General features: G+C 34.4%; 2 protein-coding genes across 2 annotated transcripts; both read right to left on the bottom strand.

Annotated features, from left to right (window-relative positions):
* Positions 1-1,918: 1,918 nt before the first annotated feature.
* Positions 1,919-3,680, bottom strand: LOC122019617 (probable WRKY transcription factor 2). Its single transcript, XM_042577069.1, has 5 exons — positions 3,498-3,680; positions 3,321-3,386; positions 2,823-3,226; positions 2,594-2,758; positions 1,919-2,426 (listed from the first exon to the last, which is right to left on the bottom strand). The coding sequence occupies exons 1-5, from the start codon at positions 3,678-3,680 to the stop codon at positions 1,919-1,921; spliced, it is 1,326 nt and encodes a 441-aa protein (XP_042433003.1).
* An 8,011-nt stretch (positions 3,681-11,691) lies between these two features.
* On the bottom strand, positions 11,692-16,962 carry LOC122021535 (eukaryotic translation initiation factor 3 subunit F-like). Its single transcript, XM_042579658.1, has 6 exons — positions 16,677-16,962; positions 14,467-14,546; positions 13,350-13,597; positions 12,528-12,649; positions 12,336-12,449; positions 11,692-12,091 (listed from the first exon to the last, which is right to left on the bottom strand). Exons 1-6 carry the CDS (start codon positions 16,881-16,883, stop codon positions 12,002-12,004), a joined length of 861 nt encoding a protein of 286 aa, XP_042435592.1. The 5' UTR covers positions 16,884-16,962; the 3' UTR covers positions 11,692-12,001.
* Positions 16,963-21,344: the final 4,382 nt, after the last annotated feature.

Below are 21,344 nucleotides of genomic sequence, written 5' to 3'. Positions count from 1 at the left end.
CTCGCGGTCGCCGTTGCTCCGTTATCGCCATCGTTGCTCACTGTCGCCTCCTTCTTGCCGCCGACGGGCCACCTCCTCCGCGAACCTCCGACGTTGCCACCTGCTCGCCGTCGCTGTCCAGGTGATGGCTGGTCTTAGCCGTTCTTCACAGTCACCACCTGCTCACCATCGCCGCTGCCACCTGCTCGCCGTCGCCGTTGCTCGCTATCGCCATCGTTGCTCACTGTCGCCTCCTTCTTGCCGCCGACGGGCCGCCTCCTCCGCGAACCTCCGACGTTGCCACCTGCTCGCCGTCACTGTCCAGGTGATGGCTGGTCTTAGCCGTTCTTCACAGTCACCGCTTGCTCACCATCGCCGCTGCCACCTGCTCGCCGTCGCCGTTGCTTCGCAGTCGCTGTCGTTGCTCACTGTCGCCTCCTTCTTGCTGTCACCACCATTGCTAGTCGCCGTTGTTGGCTCCAGTCGCCGTCGTTGCCCCCACAGAACCCGCTGCTCCTGCTCACCACCTGCTAGTGTTGTTAAAAGAAGAATTTATCTCTTTTAAGTGTCGCAGGGTAATTTTGGGGAAAAAATATTGACAACCCCGGAATCGTGGAAAATCTAAGATTTTCAAGGTTTTCTGATTCCGGATTATATTCCCTTATTGCTGACGTGACAGGAATATTACATTACCCGGAATCATTCATTACTTAAACCAAATAAGGGTATCCTTGATAACCTATCAAGGTTATCATTGATAACCCCTAACCAAACATGCCCTTACTGTTTTTAAAGATCATTTTTAAAATTTAAAGAAAACTTTTATAAATGCTAGTAAGACCTAAGATGAATATTGGAATATGAGCAGTCAAAGTTATTTTATTTTATTTTTTATTAATCAGGACAGCTACCATGGCATCAAAGTTATTACTATGGTTATTGAAGGTGGAGTATGTACACTAATAAATATCTAAATTAGATAATGTTGGAATAGGATAAATATATTGGAAAAAAAATTGAAAAACTTAGATAATAATAATAAAATTTATTTAAATAGTGAGAAAATATTTTTTAAAATTAAACTAATTATTAAGGATGTCAACAATGAGCCTGATCTGAGTCAATCGGAAAAATATCATGTTAGGATTGAGGATTTTAGGATTCGAGTTGGATTCGAGTTGATTTGATCAGATTTTGATTGACATTAAGAATTTATTAGTTTTATAAGATATATAATTAAATAGAATAAAATCTTGACTAAGTATAATTATAAGGAAATAAGATTAAATAAAATAAAATCTTGGTTGTCATTAATGGGTCAGCATGATATTTATTAATGTGTATATTATCATTAATTAATATTAATGACTCAATTTATTTTTTTTTAATGCTTTTACTTAATTATTTAATCAATGAGCCCCAGTAATATTGGGGTCCTAGGCATAATGTTTAATGGTCTATGCCTTGAGTCAGTGACTTCTCCCCATCCTATTTTTAAAATATAAAAACTAAATGAACTTCTTTTAAAATAAAAAGAAGTTTATAAAAGTTGAAACTCTCAAATAAAATTATAATAATTAAAAATAAAAAATAGATGTTTTTTAATATAAACAATATTAAAATATTAAAAATCGTGAGCTCCAATAAAATTGGAGTTTTATAAAAAAAAATGGAACCACCACATCAGTGGCCCCCCTAGAGCCGGTCCCACGGATATGGAAGGAGATAAATGCAGGTACACAGCTGAAAGCGCATAGCCTTAAGCAACACTAGTCGTTACTCTAGATACAGAGAATTCATGATACTTATCAACGGATATTAATAATAATACAAGTCAGTTCTCTCCCTAAAATACAAATATACAGATAATATTTGAGTTGAGACAATGATCCGTGAAACTAAATTAAAATTAAAACTTTTTCTTAATTTATAAACTAAATTACATTCGACGTGACTGAGGTGGTGCCATTATCACTGTCATATCACATCCTTGGAGAACATTATCTTGCATAGGCAATTGTGTCCTCGAGGAGGACGCATTGAACTCTTGTGTGCGCTCTACCTTTGGTTCAAGAGGCCCACGAATGCCAACATAAGGCATAATGATAGGTCGATAACCCAAGTTAGGTCGAGGACATTGTTCCACACTAATTGGTGTTGCATGAACCGTGTTGAGAGGATTAGGGCATTCAAATCTCATGAACCTTTCTTCTTGGTTCGTCGTTGTCGGTGCCTCAACTCTTGTCTCGAACTGCAAGTTATTAGCTTGATTGTGATGATTGTATGGAAAATGCAAATTGTTGTCAATATTGTGCTTTGTCGTAGGAATTCCATGATTGTGGAGGCCTTCGTAGGTTATCAATAGGATGTTGCGATTATGATCATCTACTTCCTTCTCCACGTGCTTCTTCACTATGCATCCATAATGAGTGCACATATAGTAATTCCTATATCATCAATGACTAGAATTAATCAACATATCTGAATAACATTTTTGCTCAATAAGATTTGGTTAATAATAATAAAATAAGATAAAATTGAAGATTATTAAGAGATTAAGGCTTGATCTCACTTAGTGAGATAAAAATTTGATTGTAGTTGTATAGATAGTTACCTTGGTTTTAAGTTTCCTTTCACAATCTTTCTCCCATACTTTCGCCAGCGGTATCCATCATCGAGCACTTCATGGTCGCTTACTAATTGAGCCACCCACTTTTGTTGGCGAGCAGATCTCGAAGATGAGCTCATTTGAGAAGTAGCAACGTACTGATCCAACCTCCTAAAACAAAAAACAAGTTAAGAAATGGGCCTAAAATAACTAACAAACAAACTAACAAACAAACCTGTTTCTTAAGTCATTATCAACTTCATTATCGAGATTGCAGGTCATTTCTTGTGCTAAGTAGATACTGACGAGATCACAGGAGGGGTTAACTTGAGGGTGGTCATGTGAGCCCTTATAGATTATTTCCGCGGCATAACCTTCGGCCGAGTATTCGACCTTCTTCTTCGCCTCACAATTTGGATATGTGCATTTGTAGTAGTTCCTCGGAAAGTTATTCCCTTTCACATTCTTCTGCCCGTATTTCCTCCAATTGTATCCGTCTGAAGGCGGATTCCCGATTGCCTTTGAAACTTTCCTCATCAATGGCTTAGCAACATCGCCCTCAACCTCATTTTCGAGTTGATTTTCATTGCTGTTGTTATTATTGTCGTATTTTTCAATCATAGCTAGTGCATATTGTTCCTGTTCAACAACAAAGTATAAACTTCTTTAGGAACACTTAACTTTACATGAATTGTACAAGGAAAGACGATCGGAAACTGCAATGAGAGAATACCGATTCGAGGAGCTCGTTGGAACGCATCATTTGAGCATTTGCATCTTCGAAATGGATTGCATTGTTCTAAAAAAGAAGATAAGTAAAAGAAGTTAGTTAGCGAATGAATTTATTTGTTTATGAAACACATAATGTCGTTAATACACAATTTGATGATAAAAAATTGAGTATCTTTACCGCATAGTCGTCGAAATTCAAAAATTGTCTTGGGTTTGTGGAGTGAGGGATGTCAATGTGAAGTGTGGCTTGATTTTGATACTGACTCTGCCTTAGAAGGAAATTTTGATCATTATCTTGTGATGGTTGCAATCCTTGATCATTCGTCAAGAAGTATGATTTGAAATTGTTGAAATCTGTCATCCCTTCTTCAATATATTGATCTTGCCGCAACAATTAACTTCTTTTTCCGATAAGTGAATTAGGAGAAAGATGTCTTCTTACTTAGTAGAGTCAAATTCAAAAAGACACCTGCATTATAAAAATATTATTTAAAAATTTAAGAAAATAAAATTAGCAGATCAAATAAAAAGGAGGCTTTTTTATGTTGCACTGTAACTTTTTTTTATTAAATAATAATTTTTTCTAATAAAAACTCTACATATTTTCTAGTAAAAATTTATTACCCAAATAAAAAAAAAAGCTAAGAGAGTTCTTCCCCCACTTACTTTTAAAATACAAAAACTAAATGAATTTCTTTTAAAATAAAAAGAAGTTTGTAAATTAAAAAAATAAAGTGTTTTTACTTGATTTTCACCTCTTTTTATAAATGATGAATATAATTTTTTTTGGGGGGGCGAAGTAACATAATTTCCTAATAAAAACTCCATATTATTTTACTAAAAAAAAATTAACAGCTTGTAATTTTTTAAAAATAAAAGAACTTTTTACGTAGAAATAATATGGAGGCCCCAGTTTACGTAAAAACTTTTGTACGTAGACCACAGTTTTTTTTAAAAAAATATAAATAGACTAAATAAACTTCTTTAAAAAAAATTCATGACTTAATTAAAATTCAATGCAACCCATAAAAAGCCCAAATAAGATTTAGCATCACCTACTCGTAAATTATGATCTAGAGGATCCTGAATACAATGTTCCGATAATTAAAAAAAAAAGATTAATTATGCAACGAATAGAGACACGATACTTTCGAAGATAATAAAAATCCAAACTCAAAACTTTTTAGGTATATGAGATCTTAAATCCCCTCCCCATTCTAACAGTGAAGAATCTTTTATACAACAAATAAAGATATTAAAGACATGATACTTACCTAGAGAAATAGAAGTCGAAACACAAAATTAGTTTAGTATGTGAGATTCTAAACCCTCTTTCCCTTTTATAGATGGTTACCATGATATTTTTTTTGTGAAATAACAGATTTTCCTAAAAAAAATCCTAATTATTTTAATAAAACTCTAACGAACTGTTTTAAAAAATAAACAAACTTTTTATAAGGTCCGAATTTATTTCTAAAATATAAAAAACTAAATAAACGTTTTTAAAAAAATGAGAACGGCCCATAAGAATCAAAAGGCCCAGGAAAGCCTATAACAACCACAATGAACCTTGATGCGCATAGCTGGGCCATTATCAGTCCAATAAAGGCCCTTTATTTTCTGAGTAGGCCATCACTTAGACCCAAATAGAGAATCCGGTCCAATGGTTAATAGGAACCTGAATCGAGCCCAATAGAGCTCCATAAATTGGGTTTGACGGCCGTAAAGCTGACCTAAAATTGAAGACATCAAGTGTTTTATAAGATCATTTTTAAAATTTAAAGAAAATTTTTATAAAAGGCTAGTCAGACCTTGTTGAATATTTTGTTGAATATAAAGTGATTATAAGGAAAAAAGTCATAATTTTATTATATAAATATGGAGTCGTCACATTAGTGGCTCCCCTACCCCACTACTATTAGGAGAGAGATAAAGTGGAGAAGCCCAAGTAACAAGTGCATAGGCAGAAGTTTATAGAGATGGTGAAATCCTTTACTGAGTTTTCATCCCAAATCACTATAGTTTTATCTTAAGCACTTAATGAAATCTTCTACTAAGTTTGAACCCTGGATCACTACAATTTTATCTCAAACATTTACCACTGGATTATGTATATATACATTAATAAAATATTTTGTGAAAAAAATAAAAAATAAACTTAGATAATAATATAAAATTTATTATCGATAAAAATATATTTTAAAATTAAACTAAGAATTAGGGGAGTCAAGAATAAATCCGAATCGAGTAAATTGGAAAAATATGAGGTTAGAAATGAAAATTTTAGAGTTTGGGTTGGATTTAAATGGGATATAAAATCTGATCCGGAAAAAAAATTATGTCAGGTAGAAAAGTGATTTGTTTTTTATTTTCATTTTAAAGTTATATATTTTACTAATATTTTTAAATTAAAATATTATTATTATGTATTTTAAAATTTTATTTAATTATTTTATTAAATAATGAAAGAATAATATCACATTAAAAAAATTAGATTAGATTGAGCAAGTTATCCGAGTAGGTCCGGATTTTAATTTATAATTTTCAGATTGATTTGAGTCAAGTTTGAATTGATATTTTTGTGTAATACCCTTGTTCAATTCGACTCAAACTACGCATCCCAATTGAGACTCCTATTAAAATAGTGCAGATATTCTATCCTCAAATCATGTATTCCTATGTCTTCTTGTCTATTAGACATGATATCCTTGATATGTATACAATATCTTTGAGATATAATTTAACACGTATAATTTTGAGACAGAAAATCCAAACTCCTATTAATGGCATAGGGAAGTTGCTCTGTAATTTTTTTTTTCTTTCTTTGCTTTCTCCCTTGTGGCTATTGGACTCATAGGTTTGATTTCTTTTTGGTTTCATCAACTTCAGCTGATCATCAGCTTATCTTGGAAGCAAGTCAATGAATAACTCTGTCGCCTTCTATATCCTTGACCATATTCTTTTTATTCTAGAGTTTGATTAAATGACTCTTCATCATTATTATTGGATAGAGGAATACAAAATCAATTATCTAGTTTGAATGTCTCTGGTGACAAAAGATGAATACGTTCATCCCAACGTCCTCGTCAACTTATCTCAAGATCAACACGAAAAAAATAATCTTGAAAGCCTCTGGAGGATATGTTGAGTCATCAGGAGGCAGAACTTACAAGGCAACTAGAATGTTGAGTCGTCGTTACCGAACTCGGCCAGGACTTGTAATAAACGTAATTTATTTAATATACAATTTGTCCCATCACCAAATGTGGTTAGAAGTTCGATCTTTGTTTCATAGGATTAAAAAGCTGGATGGCACCAACAAAATATGGGAGAAATCAGAGATAATATAAGGAAGGACAATGCTAACTGGTCAATCAAAATAAAATTCTTTATATTTATTTTTGATTGAGATACATTAATTCAGATGGTATGTAATAATAAAATATTTTATATTTAGATTCTAGCTGGTTAAATTATGATTATTAAGATTTATCGTATAAGAAATTCTCAATACTCACAGCTATAAGAAATCTACTATATAATTGATAAAAATAATAAAAAGGTAAATCTTCTAATAACATTATCTCAAAGCACTGCCAACAATACAAATGATGAATTTTATAGAAGAGATTTAAAATAAGATGAGTGAAATTATTTTAAATCTCATTTAGATTTTCTTAGCCCTCGTTAAATGCAATTTATATTTTCTAGGACGTCAAGAATAAAAAGAGTGTTTAACAATAACATAAGGACAATACTAAATTATCAGAATCTGATCAACCAGAATACATACATACATTCATATACATGAACATTTTAGTAATATCATATGTATATATTAATTACATACATGTACATGCATGCAATATAATTGGAAGATAGAGATTTCTAACTGGTCATATTCCGCCATGGTTAGTGCAGTCAAACAGACTCTCATACGAGCTCCCGATGATTCATTCATTTGACCATAGACTAGAGCTACTTTGGATTCAACAATATTTTTTTCATTAATAACTCTGGATTCTTTCATTTCTATGTAAAGATCATTTCCTTCACAAGTACGTTCGCCTACTCCGCCAAATACGGATATACCTCCATAAGCTTTGGCAATGTTGTTGATCAATTCCATGATGAATACTATTTTACCTACTCCAACTCCCCCAAATAGTCCTATTTTTCCTCCACAGCGATAATGAGCTAAAAGATCCACTACTTTAATTCCTGTTTCAAAGATTAAAAATTTTGTATCCAACTCTATAAAGGCAGGTGTGGGTCTATGAAACCAACAAAATTTACTCATAGATAAATCACAAAGGTATTTTGCAAGTACCAAGAAAATTTTCAGGAATACTAAAAACTGATTGATCTTTTTGAATTTCTGAATAACATGTTAATCTTTAAATTTTCGGGTAAATTTTCAATTTTTTCCAAATGGATTCATCCTTCCCGAGCATCATTAATAAATGTATGAGTTCATTCTTCATGAGCACAATTATAAATGTTTCCTGAGTTACATGTTCAGCCTAGCCATCTTCCGTCAATATGGTCTTAATTTTCTATAATTTAGAGCACCGTGTTTTTTTTTTTTTTTTTTGAAACTAGATATTCATAATTTCCCAATGATATATAACTTGTCTGGTAATTTGCTCCCAATAAACACAGATTAATAATTGAACTTGACACAAAATCTAATGGCTTCTGAAATATTTCGTGTCAGTAGACCATGTTACAACCCAAAACTAGTTGTTTGTGACTAATTAAATTCTACCCAAATGGTATAATTGACTATTAAACATGTGTCACTTAATGACCATTAATTGCCTCTGTTGGATCGAAACACAAGCTCACCTACATGGGCAATTTTTGCTTCTTGCCATTCTAATGCCTCTGTTGGATTAAACACAAGCTCACCTACATGGGCAATTTTTTGCTTTTTACCATTTCGAGCATCGATATGATCTTGTCCAAAAATAGAAAGGTGGAAAGTTACGGATATGGTTACTATGTTGACTGGTTATAGGGCACATTCCGCTCTGCAAAATAAATAATGTCAGTACCGAGTCAGAAAAGGGTCCACTGCGTTAGCCCTCCGATGCTCAAGTTAATCACCGGAAATGTAGAGAAAAGCGGAGCAACAGTACCACAGGTGCAAACAGTAATCACGTGTATCTCCGCCGGTGATGGACCCCCCTTTATATAGAGTCCTGGTGGACGATATGCACGCTCCACGAGATGTGGCACGTTCTCCAATATATCCTATGAAGGGATTTGTCAAAAAAGTACCTTTGCCACCATACCTTAACAGAGCATGCATATCCTTTATAAGACACGAGAAGCTTTTGCCTTACAATCTACCTATCAATCATGCCTCGTGTCAGCGACACTATCTCCCAAAAGGATATCGAAAGATACGACAATGATCTCGCTGATTGGCCGAGCGAGGTAGCCGCTCGGTTGGAACTCCTCCGCTCCGTTGTAAATGTTACTACAAATTATTTAATGAGGCATTTTAAATTAAGCTTATAAACTACTATGAGTGACATTTTTTATTATCACTATAAATAAAATAGAAGGTACTTATAGTTGTCCCGCTAAATACTTTTAAAGGACATAAATTTATCATTATTACTATAATAATAAGGCATGTATAAATGTCATTACAAATTTTATAGTGACACTTTTTGTCTTTATAATAATTATTCATGGCATTAGTGGTGTGACTATTTTTATGCTATAGTGATACTAGGAAATGTCATAAAGCTTTAGACGACATCAGGATAGAGAACATTTTGACTTAATGTCACTATATCAAAAGTGTCGATATAAGTAGTATATGATGACATTTTTAAATGTCATTAAAAACATATATTCTTGCAATAACAATGGCCGACCGGGCGAAATAGGATAAGACCGACCGAAAGTAGAGGCTTAGGCCGACCGAGCGAAGAGGCTAAGGCCGACCAAAAGTAGAAGCTTAGGCCGAAAAAGCGAAGAGGTCGACCGAGTGAAGCTTAAGGTCGACTGAGCGAAGAGTCCGACCGTGCGAAGCTTAAGGCCGACTAAGCGAAGCTTAAGGCCAACCAAGCGAAGTTTAAAGCCAACCGAGTGAATCGAAGGCTTCTATCGAGCGAGTTGCAGGCTTCTGTAGAGCAAGTTGCATACTTCTGCCGAGCGAGTTGCAGGCTCCTGCCGAGCGAGTTGCAAGTTTCTGCCGAGCGAGTTGCAGGCTTCTGTCGAGCGAGTTGCTGCCGAACAACAGAGCGAAGCCTAGAAAGTGGTCAGACGAGTTAACTGAGTAAACCGAGACCTGCGACGAACGTAGTTTCCTTGAAACAGGTTCGCCCCACCTCTGGTTGTGCTTCGAGGCTTTCTTGGGTCATCTGTTTCCCAGGACACAACGGTGAACCATGATTCCCACCATACACTGATGGTCACGACGAATTGAGAGGTACCTGACTGCTATCACAGACACTCCACCGAATAAAAAATGCATGATAGAAGAGATGGAGAACATATGTGGAGATTCAGCCTTTCGTGTGTGTAACATTTTGTCTGCAGTCGTAGCCTCCTTATATAAGAGTTGACACCAATGACAGCGTTAATGATCATTATTTGCCAGTTGTGTAATACCAACGTTTCACTCGGCTACATTAATCGTTCTTTAATGCATCTGTTTCACTCGGCTGCATTAATCTTTCTTTAATGCAACCGTTTCACTCGGACAAGCAGCAAAAAGATTTATGTGGTAAAATATTGATTGTTCCGCTTGAGTAAATTTTGCCCCGACCGGTCCGGCATTCCCTGACGCGTAGGTTGTGCCCGCATACGAGTCAACATGGTTCAATGCAATCCGAGCCCTGGATTTACAACCCCTGCGCACCCACGCGTGAGAGAGAGACTCTCCCCATGCATTTGTTCACATCCTCAATGCATGTGAATTAATATAAACTAACCAACATACCTTGAAGCTTTCAATGTTGGACTAAAGTCTCATTCACAATAGAATTTCATACCTCTTCCACCTCTTCTCCATTCACATATATCCAACAACTATAGCCTGGAGAGGGCAGTGAATCCAGGAAGAGATCACAACCAATTACGATCAGATCGCGACCACAATCCGACTGTAATTATGAAAGGTCCATTTCTTGGTCCACAAAAAAATGAATTAGGAGATCTGCCCTCCTCACTTCTATAATCAACATTGTCACCTAAGTTTAATGTTATTGGGTTAATTATTATTTTTTATTATTATCATATATAGAGAGAGGTAAACTCCCCAGTCATACCAGATTATTAAATATCGGATCGAGAAGGAAGGGCAGCAGAATCCGGTAGTATCACTTAGTAAACATCAAGTTGGCCGGCATTAGTAATGGGACTTCAAAAACTCCTCATAATTTCAAAGGGCAAGTTCATGACATGTTTGAAGGTTATTTGATGTGTTTGAGAATAAGTGCTAGAGGCATTGGCTTAATAGGTAATTAAAGGTGGAACGATGGCATAGGGTGTTAAGGTCGACTAGGAGCTTAGGTGCAAATTCAAGTTTGATCCAATAAGCCAACTAGCTTAACTTAAACCAAACCAAATGAACTTGCACACTCAATCAAATCATTAAACATAAACTTGTTACTTCAATAAAACCCATAAGAAACTAACACCCAAATTATTTCGAGTTGTTGCTTCTGTTGGGAAAGTGAACAAAAAACTAGTTGAGATAAACTCCATGTGAATGAGAATTTAGTCTAACACTTCTCCACCTCAGCACTTCCTAGTGATAAGAGTTCAGGCAGTGTTTGATTGCTCTCAACCTTCCTAGCTCAGCCTTCTTGACTCGACATCCATGAGTGATGTTAACAACCTTCTAATTTTAAATAATCCTTCAAATATATATACATTTATATCCACACACTCAATGCCTAAGCTTAATTGACTGCTTATCCACACGCTCAATGCCTAAGCTCAATGAAAATTCATAATTGTAGACATGAGAATAATCAGCATATCATGTGCCATGAGGCATATTATGACCTATTATATTCATGAATCTTCAAAATTTAAGTCTTTCTAACTTAATTCCCTACTTGCACTAGAATTTAAATTACTAACATACATCATAACAATTTGAAATATATATATTCCATTCAATATTACTGCTTCAATGTTATTAAATTTTTAGTTTTGTTGTTGTAAAAATATCAGATAACTTAATATGATAATTACATATACTAAATAAAGTAAAAGGTAGCATGTAAAGAGTAGGATAAACAATAGAAAATTCATTAGTAGCATGCATAAGAAAATATTGCATGCTTTTTCAACATAAAATCATTTTGAAGATTGTAGTAATAAAAGGCCATTTCCTCATCTAGTAAAGACTGAAAAGATCATGAAGATATTTGGAAATCCTAGAAACAAATAGTCATACATGCTTCCTAAGATTGCAAAACTAATAAATCAATTTTACAAAGCTTGTCAATTTCGATACTATGATAAACAGCAGTGAATCAACTTGGTTAAGAAGCACCTGCAACTGGAGCAAAACTGATGATGGAAAATAGCAATGTCAATAACTAGGGCAACTTCAACACCACGCCATTAATAAGGAAGATAGTCAAAACAACAGAACGACACAAAACTGCATTGAGACGCTGTCATCTTCATCACAAAACTGCTGAAGCTCTACAATATCTGAGCGGCCGTATTCAGCTTTTCAGCAATGCCGAGTTGCGTTTTAACGAGGCTTGACAAGTAAACTAAAGCAAGATTGTCCTGTAACAAAGAAAAGGGTCTCACATAAGCAGTCAGAAAATTGACGTAATAATTCTTGTGGTCTTCCAGTGAGACAAAAGCAAATGCAGTGGGCATATGGTCAGCTTATCGAACATCGCGTAGAGGCGCATTTACCGTTGCAGGAAACACTTGATATGCATCTTGTAAAGGATACAAACACTAGCAAGAAATAATTATTTAAACAGACACTTGAGAAAACAACTATGATTTTGGGAGTCTTCACCTGAATCTTGTCATTGAAAACCTTGTCAAAAGCTGCCGGAGACATTCTTGGTACTGAAGCCAATGTGTCCGCCAGAAATCTCCCGATATCATTATCTGGGGCTACTCGTCCCTCCTGGAAAATCATAGAAAATCTACATTTTATAGCTACAAATGGAAAGGCACAAGGAGCATTGGCAGTTGAGACCCTTACCACGACATCGCCAACATATTTGTAAATCTCATCGAGCAGAGAGTGCAATCTCTCCATAGAAGCTTCCATTCCTTCAAGATCATTGGGGAGCTTGTCAACGACAGTTGTCTTCAAGATGTCAACTAGCAAACCCAAAACAGAAAGCAGTTACTTTGTAGTTCAAATGAAAAATCCATATTACAGAAAGGATGCAGCCCTGTTATTAGTACTGAATAACTGATGCAAAAAAAATCCATATTACAGAAAGAAAATAACTACACAAAAGATGAAGTAAGAATATTTCGTAATATATTAAAAAAAACACATCCTCACAAAATTTAAAAGATGTAAAGCACATGTATTTTGGGGGCTAGAGCTAAAAATATGTTATTTAGTCCTGCAGATTCAAGTAAATGCATATGGATGGTTCAAACAAATGGTTCATAAATGCACCATTTCCTGGAACCGTAATCTTAAAACACAGAAAAACTGATTCAGTCAAGTTATTCCACATGACATTCCATTTAGATTATTGTGTGGTTTTTGCCTATGTTTGAGATGTTCCATCTGTCATTATTCATTAATGGAATTTGATTCAAAAACATCCAAAAGGGTAACCATATAAAGGGCATGAATCAGCAGCCTCAAAGTAGATACACATTGTACCATGTTCTAAGACTGTAGAAATAGCATTACTAACTTGTATTCTAGACACAGTACAATAATGACATAAAAGTGCAAGATGTAAAACTAGACTAACCTAAAGGTCAAACATCCAGCCTGTCCTACTTCAGTAACAAAATAAATGTAGAATATTTAAACTACTCAAGTCAAGGTTCGTACATCCAACCCGTTCTGCTTCGATCATCCTCAAATCCAATGGAATTTCTTGAAATTGTGCAGCAAGTGGTCTATCTCCAAGAGACAAATTAGAAGAGACATAGCCTTTTATGGATGCCTCCCCATTTTTGAACCCTGTATCAACAGTGAGATGGATAGGCGGAATAGAACTCTGTGCTTCTTTAAGTTCTTTTACATAGAATTCATGTATCAATGCACTCCCACCAGAAACACCAAAACCAGTAGAAAACCTGAGATTTGGATAGTAAGACGCATCAGTAGCTTTCAAGATGAGAAAAATCTAACTCTGTTACCAGTTGCTTTGGTGTTAATAATCATGACAGTGACTCAACCTTCAATTAGGACATGGACCAAACAGATTTAGCTAACTACTAGAATTGAACAAATTAGCACCACAACAGCTGGTTCCAAGCACCAAAGATATTGTTGGTGATACAGAATCATGATTAGTTACAAAATACACGCTGACAAAATCTAGTTATTTTGACAGAAAACATTTATGGAGAAATCAGATCTTGCAATAATGGTAGAGTATGTTAAAACAAAGATAAATTACTCAGGAGCAATAGTTCACAATCGCATTAGATGAAGTTGAAGCAGTATAGGATACTAAAGGCCAATGTTTGTTGTAGTGAGACAAGGAATCCAGAACATTAGAAAGTATCATGTTTTCGGTAAACATGTAATGAGAAATTAAAAATGTGCATTATTAACTGGAAGAGGAATGCTTGTTTATATAGAAAAAAATTAAATCAATAATAATATCAAAATTTTAGTTAGAATGGCTATTAATTATTTGATGGAAATGAAAAGCTTCCTAGGAGAAAACCATATGATCACATAAATAGCTTAAGAAGACACTATCTAGAGAGCATATGAGCCCCATAATACAGTGACTTCCAGAAAAATTAAACCAATAAATTTTGTATTCCATTTTAAAATCAACACAAAAAGGTGAAGAATGGTAACCAGATTTTAAAAAAAAAACATAAGTTTTGTATTCCATTTTTGAATAATAAAAATAATGCGGTATTAAGAAACTATAAAGTAAGAAAACTATATACATGATAACATTAAAAAAAAACAAAGACTAACCTACCATCCAACAAGTACTTCCTTGGGATTCACTTTTAGGTGAGACAAATACATGTTGCGATGGTAATCAACATCCAATGCAACCTGAGATCAAAAGTTGAAAAGGAATCATAAATGTAGAGGTTAAAAAAGAGCATGTAAATGTCTTTCTGCGGATACTTGAGATATAATAACTGAAATCAATCAAAGCAACATAACAATAACATTTTCTATAGATTCTCAATGAATCATTGAATCAGAATTTTGAAATGGCCAATTGCAAAGCAATAATATTCATTGAATTAAATTTCAAAAAGATTGCAGAATATTAGTTTGAGAAAATTAATAATATTTACTCATGGATGTTACAGGAGACAATCGACAGTTTATAATAGCGATAAATAAAACATAAGCTTGTATGATGTTTTTAATCATCAGATACATAATGGTAATAAGTCCATATTGAAAGTTCTTAATAAGATTCACTGACTCAACTTGGGGTTGACTGAGTAGTGCATTTGTTCCAGCATAATAATAATGTCTTGAAGTGGATTTGCTGTCAGGTTTAATTCCGCAGGTGAATTAGCTAAGTAGGTATAATTGTCAATGTCAAGATAAGCTATGTTGCTGTACCTAAATTTAAACAGCTTAACTATACGCAAAACTACAACAATGACAAACAAGCCAAAAGTCCCAACTATTTGGGGTTGGCTACAATAATATCTTATGCCTTATTAAGCTGCAGACAACGTATGCAACACAAAACAGTGGTTTAATGTCCTTTGGAGCATCTTAATGTAGTAGTAATGTAACTTAGTGTAGTAGTAATGCGGCATGGGAGATTAAACAACATCACTCAGAGAATGAAATATGTCCAACTTATTTAAAAATACATAAAATCTCCTAGAATACTTGGTAAGGAACAATGATGCAGTTTATACATAGAAAGATCAAGTTTGGAAGTTCTAAAATAGGTATTAGATTTTATAAGTTTTATAAAATTCATAATTTTTATTCTAAGGTAGGAAAAAACAATTAAAAACTAGCTATTTTGTTTACCAAGAAATTAAGAAAGTTATTATTTCTTGCCTATCTTTTAGGAGAATAAATAAATGCAGGTTTTTTTAAAAGGAACCTCAACCCCCTCTCTGTATAATGGATTTTCTAATAATGAAATTTTAAATTCTGTGTGCACTACATTCTCCATGTGAGATTTTTTATCCCCTCTTCCACATCAAGTAGTTTAGACCTCTTGTAGCTAATAATGCACACAGGCTCCTTGTTGAACTTCTTGAATAAATGTGTTTATTTACAGAAACTCAAAACAGCTTTCTCTCGTCATTATCAGATTTATTTTCATTTTCAACATTTTATATTAATTCTTTACCTATTTTTGAAGATCAAGCATCTTCTGTCAAAAGAATGATGAAAAATGTTAGTTTTCCCAATTTTCAATTTTTTTTACCTTTTTTAGGAAAACAGAAACTAGAAACGGCTTTCATGAAACAAAATCCATATAGTTTAGCCATATCCTAGTCTTCAAGGCTCAACCTCTTCTGCTAATAAATCTTGATGTACACTTCAACAATGACATTATATTGGCTTTTAACATAGCAACTATACAGATATGAGAATACACTGCCTTGTAGAACATATCATGCACTTGGAGAGTAACATAGCATTTCCTCTTCTGTGATTACATAAGGTCCATTCCAGAATAATAATATGCAGCTAAAAATTTGAAAAACATCATCATCAATTTAGGAGTTAAGGCCATTATTGACATTTCTCAAGGAAAACTGAGGCCGCGTCGAAGCATACTATTATTATCTACTTTGACTCTTAAACAGTAAAGTTATTTACAGACAATGTGGGAAGACCATATCACATTCGATCATGCAGAAGAATTAAAGCGAGACGAAGAAACAAATTGTGGCAGTCAGACACGAAACTATCAGACTACGTTGGAGCATAGAGAAGAAGAATTCGATGCATCATAGCATCTGTCACAGCAAAGACATACATGTCTTAGGTAGCTAGTTGTTATCTAGCTAGGACAAATAGTATTTGATCGTATGGGTATAAATCGATATTGATAAAGTAATAGTAATGACAAATTATCAAGACACAGGAGAGCAATAAAAATCATCTGTTGCACGATATCCATTCGTGCCAGATCTACCATAGCTTGTCCTTGGCATTGACGGAAAAAACGATAGCGAATCGGGGGCGAACCTGGTCGGCGGATTCGTTGTGAGGAACGGCGTAGGAGTTTTTGATCTCGATGACGCCATCAGAAACGGAACCAAGGAGGGTTCCAATCACGCGGTCGGCCTGGTCGGGGCGGCGGACGTAGCAGTCGCAGATGTTGAAGAGGACGACGGCGTGGAGCTTGGAGGAGACGACGGGCGAGGAAGGCGGGAAGAACTGCAGCACCGCCATGACGTGAGATCGAAGAGCCGAAAGGGAGAGCGGTACCGCAGCGGCGCAAACTTCGGCTAGGGTTAGTCTCTCTTGGAGAAGTAACGCAGAGAGACAGGTGGAACGATGGGTAGACCGGACCGGGTACGACCCGAAACCGGTCGGCCCGTTTCTTACAGTGTGGCCTAATCTATCACGGATCATACTGGGCACGGCATGGGACTTCACTGACTGCTCGGCAGAGGCCCAGGACCAGGCCTAGGCCCGGTTTAACTATGTCAGACATAGGCAGAGTCCATTAATGAACGTGTGGATTTGGGCCTACGGGTCGGGATTCCATTTCTCACCGTGTGGGTTTGGGCCTAGCCCACTGGGTCACAGGTCGTGATAATAGGTACAGCCCACGACTTTAGGTCGGCGACTTACCATGAGAGCAGATCCTCTGGTCCCTAAATTGCAGACCAACGGATGGTCCACTGATGAGGACCTTTGATTTGGATGGATCCATCCAAATCAAAGATCCTCATGTAGTAAACTATCCCCTGGTCCACAATTTGCGGACCAGAGGATCCCTACTAACTTGCCATAGGATTGGCCCCTTCCAATCATGCCTGAATAAGTCGGGATTAACATAGTTAGTAACTCTATAAATGGTTATTCTAATAGGTCTTGAAATCAGGGGTATCAAAAATGAATATGATATGACAATTCAATCTAAATTGATCTGAAAAAAATCAGGTTCGGATTAAGGATTTTTAGGTTTGTGTTGGAGGATTTTAAGATTGAAAATTTTTAAGTCGGATTTGATTTAACCTAAATTTAAGTTTTAGTGAATTTTTTTTAGGCTAAATTAAATTTTATTTTAAAAATTAAAATAATACATGATGATAATAGAGTATTGAGTATTGAAATAAAAGATTAAAAAATAAAGAATTATTAGAAAATTAGAGACAAAAATAATCAGATTATTTGAGTTGGATTCGGGTTCAGGTTTAGGAGTATCAAATCAGTCAGTATCAAGTTTATATTGGGATTTAAAAAAAAAATCTAATTTGATTTGAATATGATCTAATCCATCCGAATTGACACCCCTATTTAAGATGATTAATTTTTCATCGAGTGCAAAATGTGTATCTAATCTTCTTCATATAAAGGGTCATTGTGTTAAGGTAAAATGCTCCCATAATTTAATTGTCCATATCTAATCAAAAGCTAACGATACTAGACCGTCTAAGATAAACATTCTCATACGTCATACATGAGGAAACCTCTTTTCAAAAAACAAAGAAAATATTAATAAATATTAAAAGTATCTAAAAAATATTTTTTAAATAATAGAAATATTTTTCATTTATGATTTTTAAAAATATTTTTAAAATTAAAAAAAAAATCTTTATTTTAATTTGAAGTACAAAGTTGGGCCAGATTGTGTCAAACTCGTGACGTTAGGTTTTATATATTAGGGGTGAGTACACGTCAACCATCTCAATCTGCGCACAATCCATGATCAAGTTAGGGGCACAGGTCAAAAGTAGAATCATCAAAATATATAAAATATTTGATGGCCTAAGATCGTTAAAGGAAAAAGATGCAGAGAGGAAGGCAACCAAAAAAACAATAAATTCCCTTAGAAATGAAGACAAAACAAAAAGAGACACTAAAGAAAACTTGAGGACTTAATCACTTCATATTACAAAAATACATAGGGTTCATCCCTTTAAATACAATTCAAAAGATAATCTAGACTTACTTCATTACACTTACTTCATTACTTTAATGAAGTAGTTGACCATCGAAAACATAAATTATGAAACATTAAAACCATTTAATCCTATTATAGTTTCAAGTAGAATTTTTGTATTTCTAATATGATTCGAAGTAGTCATCTTCAATTTCTAACAAAAAGTAATTCTAAAGAATATGGTTACAAGCATCACTTTAATTTCCAACACTCCCCCTTCAAGCAATTTGAATTGTCTTCTAGGAAGTTCTTTAGTGAATATCTTCAATATTCTATCATTGATGTCTAGGTAATAACTTAAATATTTTACCGTGATACCATAATCCAAGGACAAATAAGAGCACGATAAAGCATCGTACCTTAGCTCTATACTTGAATTAAAAGGAATACAATAGTGTTTGCTTTGATTTAATCCAAATCGCTCAACTAATTTCTTGGAATAACCTTGTTGGTTGATAAAAATTCCATTGTCTATATTCACAACTTTTAAACCAAGAAAATGATTCAACTCCCCTAATTTCTTGGTGTCAAACCTTATAGCAAGCGAAGTTGCTCAACTTTCACTTTGTTATTTTCTATTATTATAATATCATCTGCATATATAAAAAAAAATTATATGCAAATATTCTTCTCTTTTAACAAATAAGCTGGAATCTGAATCTGATGCAGTATAACCACAGAATTGTAAGTATTGAGAAATTTTTTCAAACCATGCGTGCAAAATTTGTTTGAGTCCATAAAGAATTTTCTCGAGTTTACAAATATAATTTGGATGTAAGTTAGACACATAACTGAGTGATTGTTTCATATAAATAAAAATACATTCTTCTTGTCATAGCTTCCAATCATAAATAACGCTAAAGATATCACCATACGAACTGAAATCATCTTAGTCATGGTGCTAAAAGTTTCTTAATTCATAATCTTCCCCATATTTTTAAGAAAATCTTCAGGCAACTAACCTTGCTTTATATCTATCAACGGTATCATCAACTTTCCTCTTGATTTCGTACACCCACTTGCAAGAAATAGGTTGTACATTTGAGGGCTTAGGAACAAGACTCTAAGTTTGATTAGCCTTAAGAGCATTTATTTCAACTTCCATGGCAAGCTCGTTTTCCTTATTTCCTTTTGCCGCTAAAAGGTTTTTCATCATCAATTGGTCTTGTAAAAAAACAAGAATATGTGCTAATGAAATTTTCATCCCTATATGAAGCTAGCTTGACAATGATTCTATTTGGCCTTTGTGACTTGAGCACCTCATGTAAATCATTTGTTTCATGTAAATTATTCTGTATCTAGACTCCTTTCACTTTGCTCCTCAATAGTGATGAAGATGAGTTGGTTGGAGTAGAATCAATAGGCAATTCCCTACCAACTTCACCTTTCTCATAATATAAGGATATTTCATCAAAGATGACACCCTTGAAACAACAACTATCTTTGATCCTTGAAACAACAACTAGATGAGATTTAGGATCCATACATTTCCAACCCATTTTTCTTTCATCATACCCAATAAAAATGCATTTTCGTGTCTTTACGTCTAACTTGCTTCTTTGAGATTCTAGCACATGAACATAGTTAATAGAGCCAAAAACCTTTAAATGCTTAACATTTAGCTTTTCTCCGAACATTAATTCATAAGGTGACTTCATATTAATAGGACAAAGAGACCTTCCATTAATCACATATAATGCACATTTCATGCTTTCAACCCATAAAGTTTTTGGTAAATTCTTCGCATATAACCAACTTTTACAAGTCTTTGTTAAATGTTTGATCTTCCTTTCTACTACACCATTTTATTGTGATGTCTTAGCATAAGTAAATTTTCTCTTAATACCATATTGACGGTAAATAAATGAAAATTATTCTCAAATAAATTAACCGCCATTGTCGGTCCTTAGTCCCTTTATTTTGGAAATAAACTCTCTTTCAACCATTTCTTTAAATTCCACAAACCTATTGGAAACTTATGATTTTTTGCTTCACAAAATAGACCATGTGTTTCTACTATAATCATCAATAAAAATCAACATATATAAATATCTTGAAAATGAAGTATTCTAGTTGGTCCCATTAAATAACTATAAATGAGTTTCAATGGGGCTTTGCATCATGAAATTGACTTATCGAACGGAAGTCAATATGTCTTTCCAAATTGACATCTTTCACATTCCTTCACAAAAATTTGTTAAGCTATGCAATCATTTTACCAGATTTAATTTCTCCATAGCTTTTAATCTTTCCATGTTAAGATGTCCCAACTTAGCATGTCATGTATGTGAATTTTTTATACTACTTGTCTTCTTAATGTATGAACTAGGGGCAGATAAAATAAATAAATCATAAACTTTATCATTAGTGTGAATGACATCTACTTGAGTTCCTTGATATTTTGAAGAAACTTCACATCTTTTGAGCCAAAAAGCACAGAGTGTCCAACATCTACAATATTTGCAACTGAAAATAAATTTTTCTTTATACCTTGAACATGAAACACACTATTGAGTGTAATGGAATCTGCTCGCTTATGGTTGATGACAATAGTATTTTCCGTTGGAAATATGAATGGAATAAAGAGGTGGAGACGAAAAAATTCTATTGTACATGAGTTTAGCCCCATAGAAGAAGTCTCTTGGCTTTATTGTTGGTTTAAATTATGACACATGCATTGATATTGTAAACATAAGTATGGGGAGAAACTCTCTCACGCATGAGTGCACAAGGGTTGGTGC

The sequence above is a fragment of the Zingiber officinale genome, chromosome 9A (genome assembly GCF_018446385.1).
Source record: "Zingiber officinale cultivar Zhangliang chromosome 9A, Zo_v1.1, whole genome shotgun sequence".
Lineage (NCBI taxonomy): Eukaryota > Viridiplantae > Streptophyta > Magnoliopsida > Zingiberales > Zingiberaceae > Zingiber > Zingiber officinale.
Note: the sequence above shows the minus strand (reverse complement) of the source record. Positions and strands in the feature narration are given on the sequence as shown.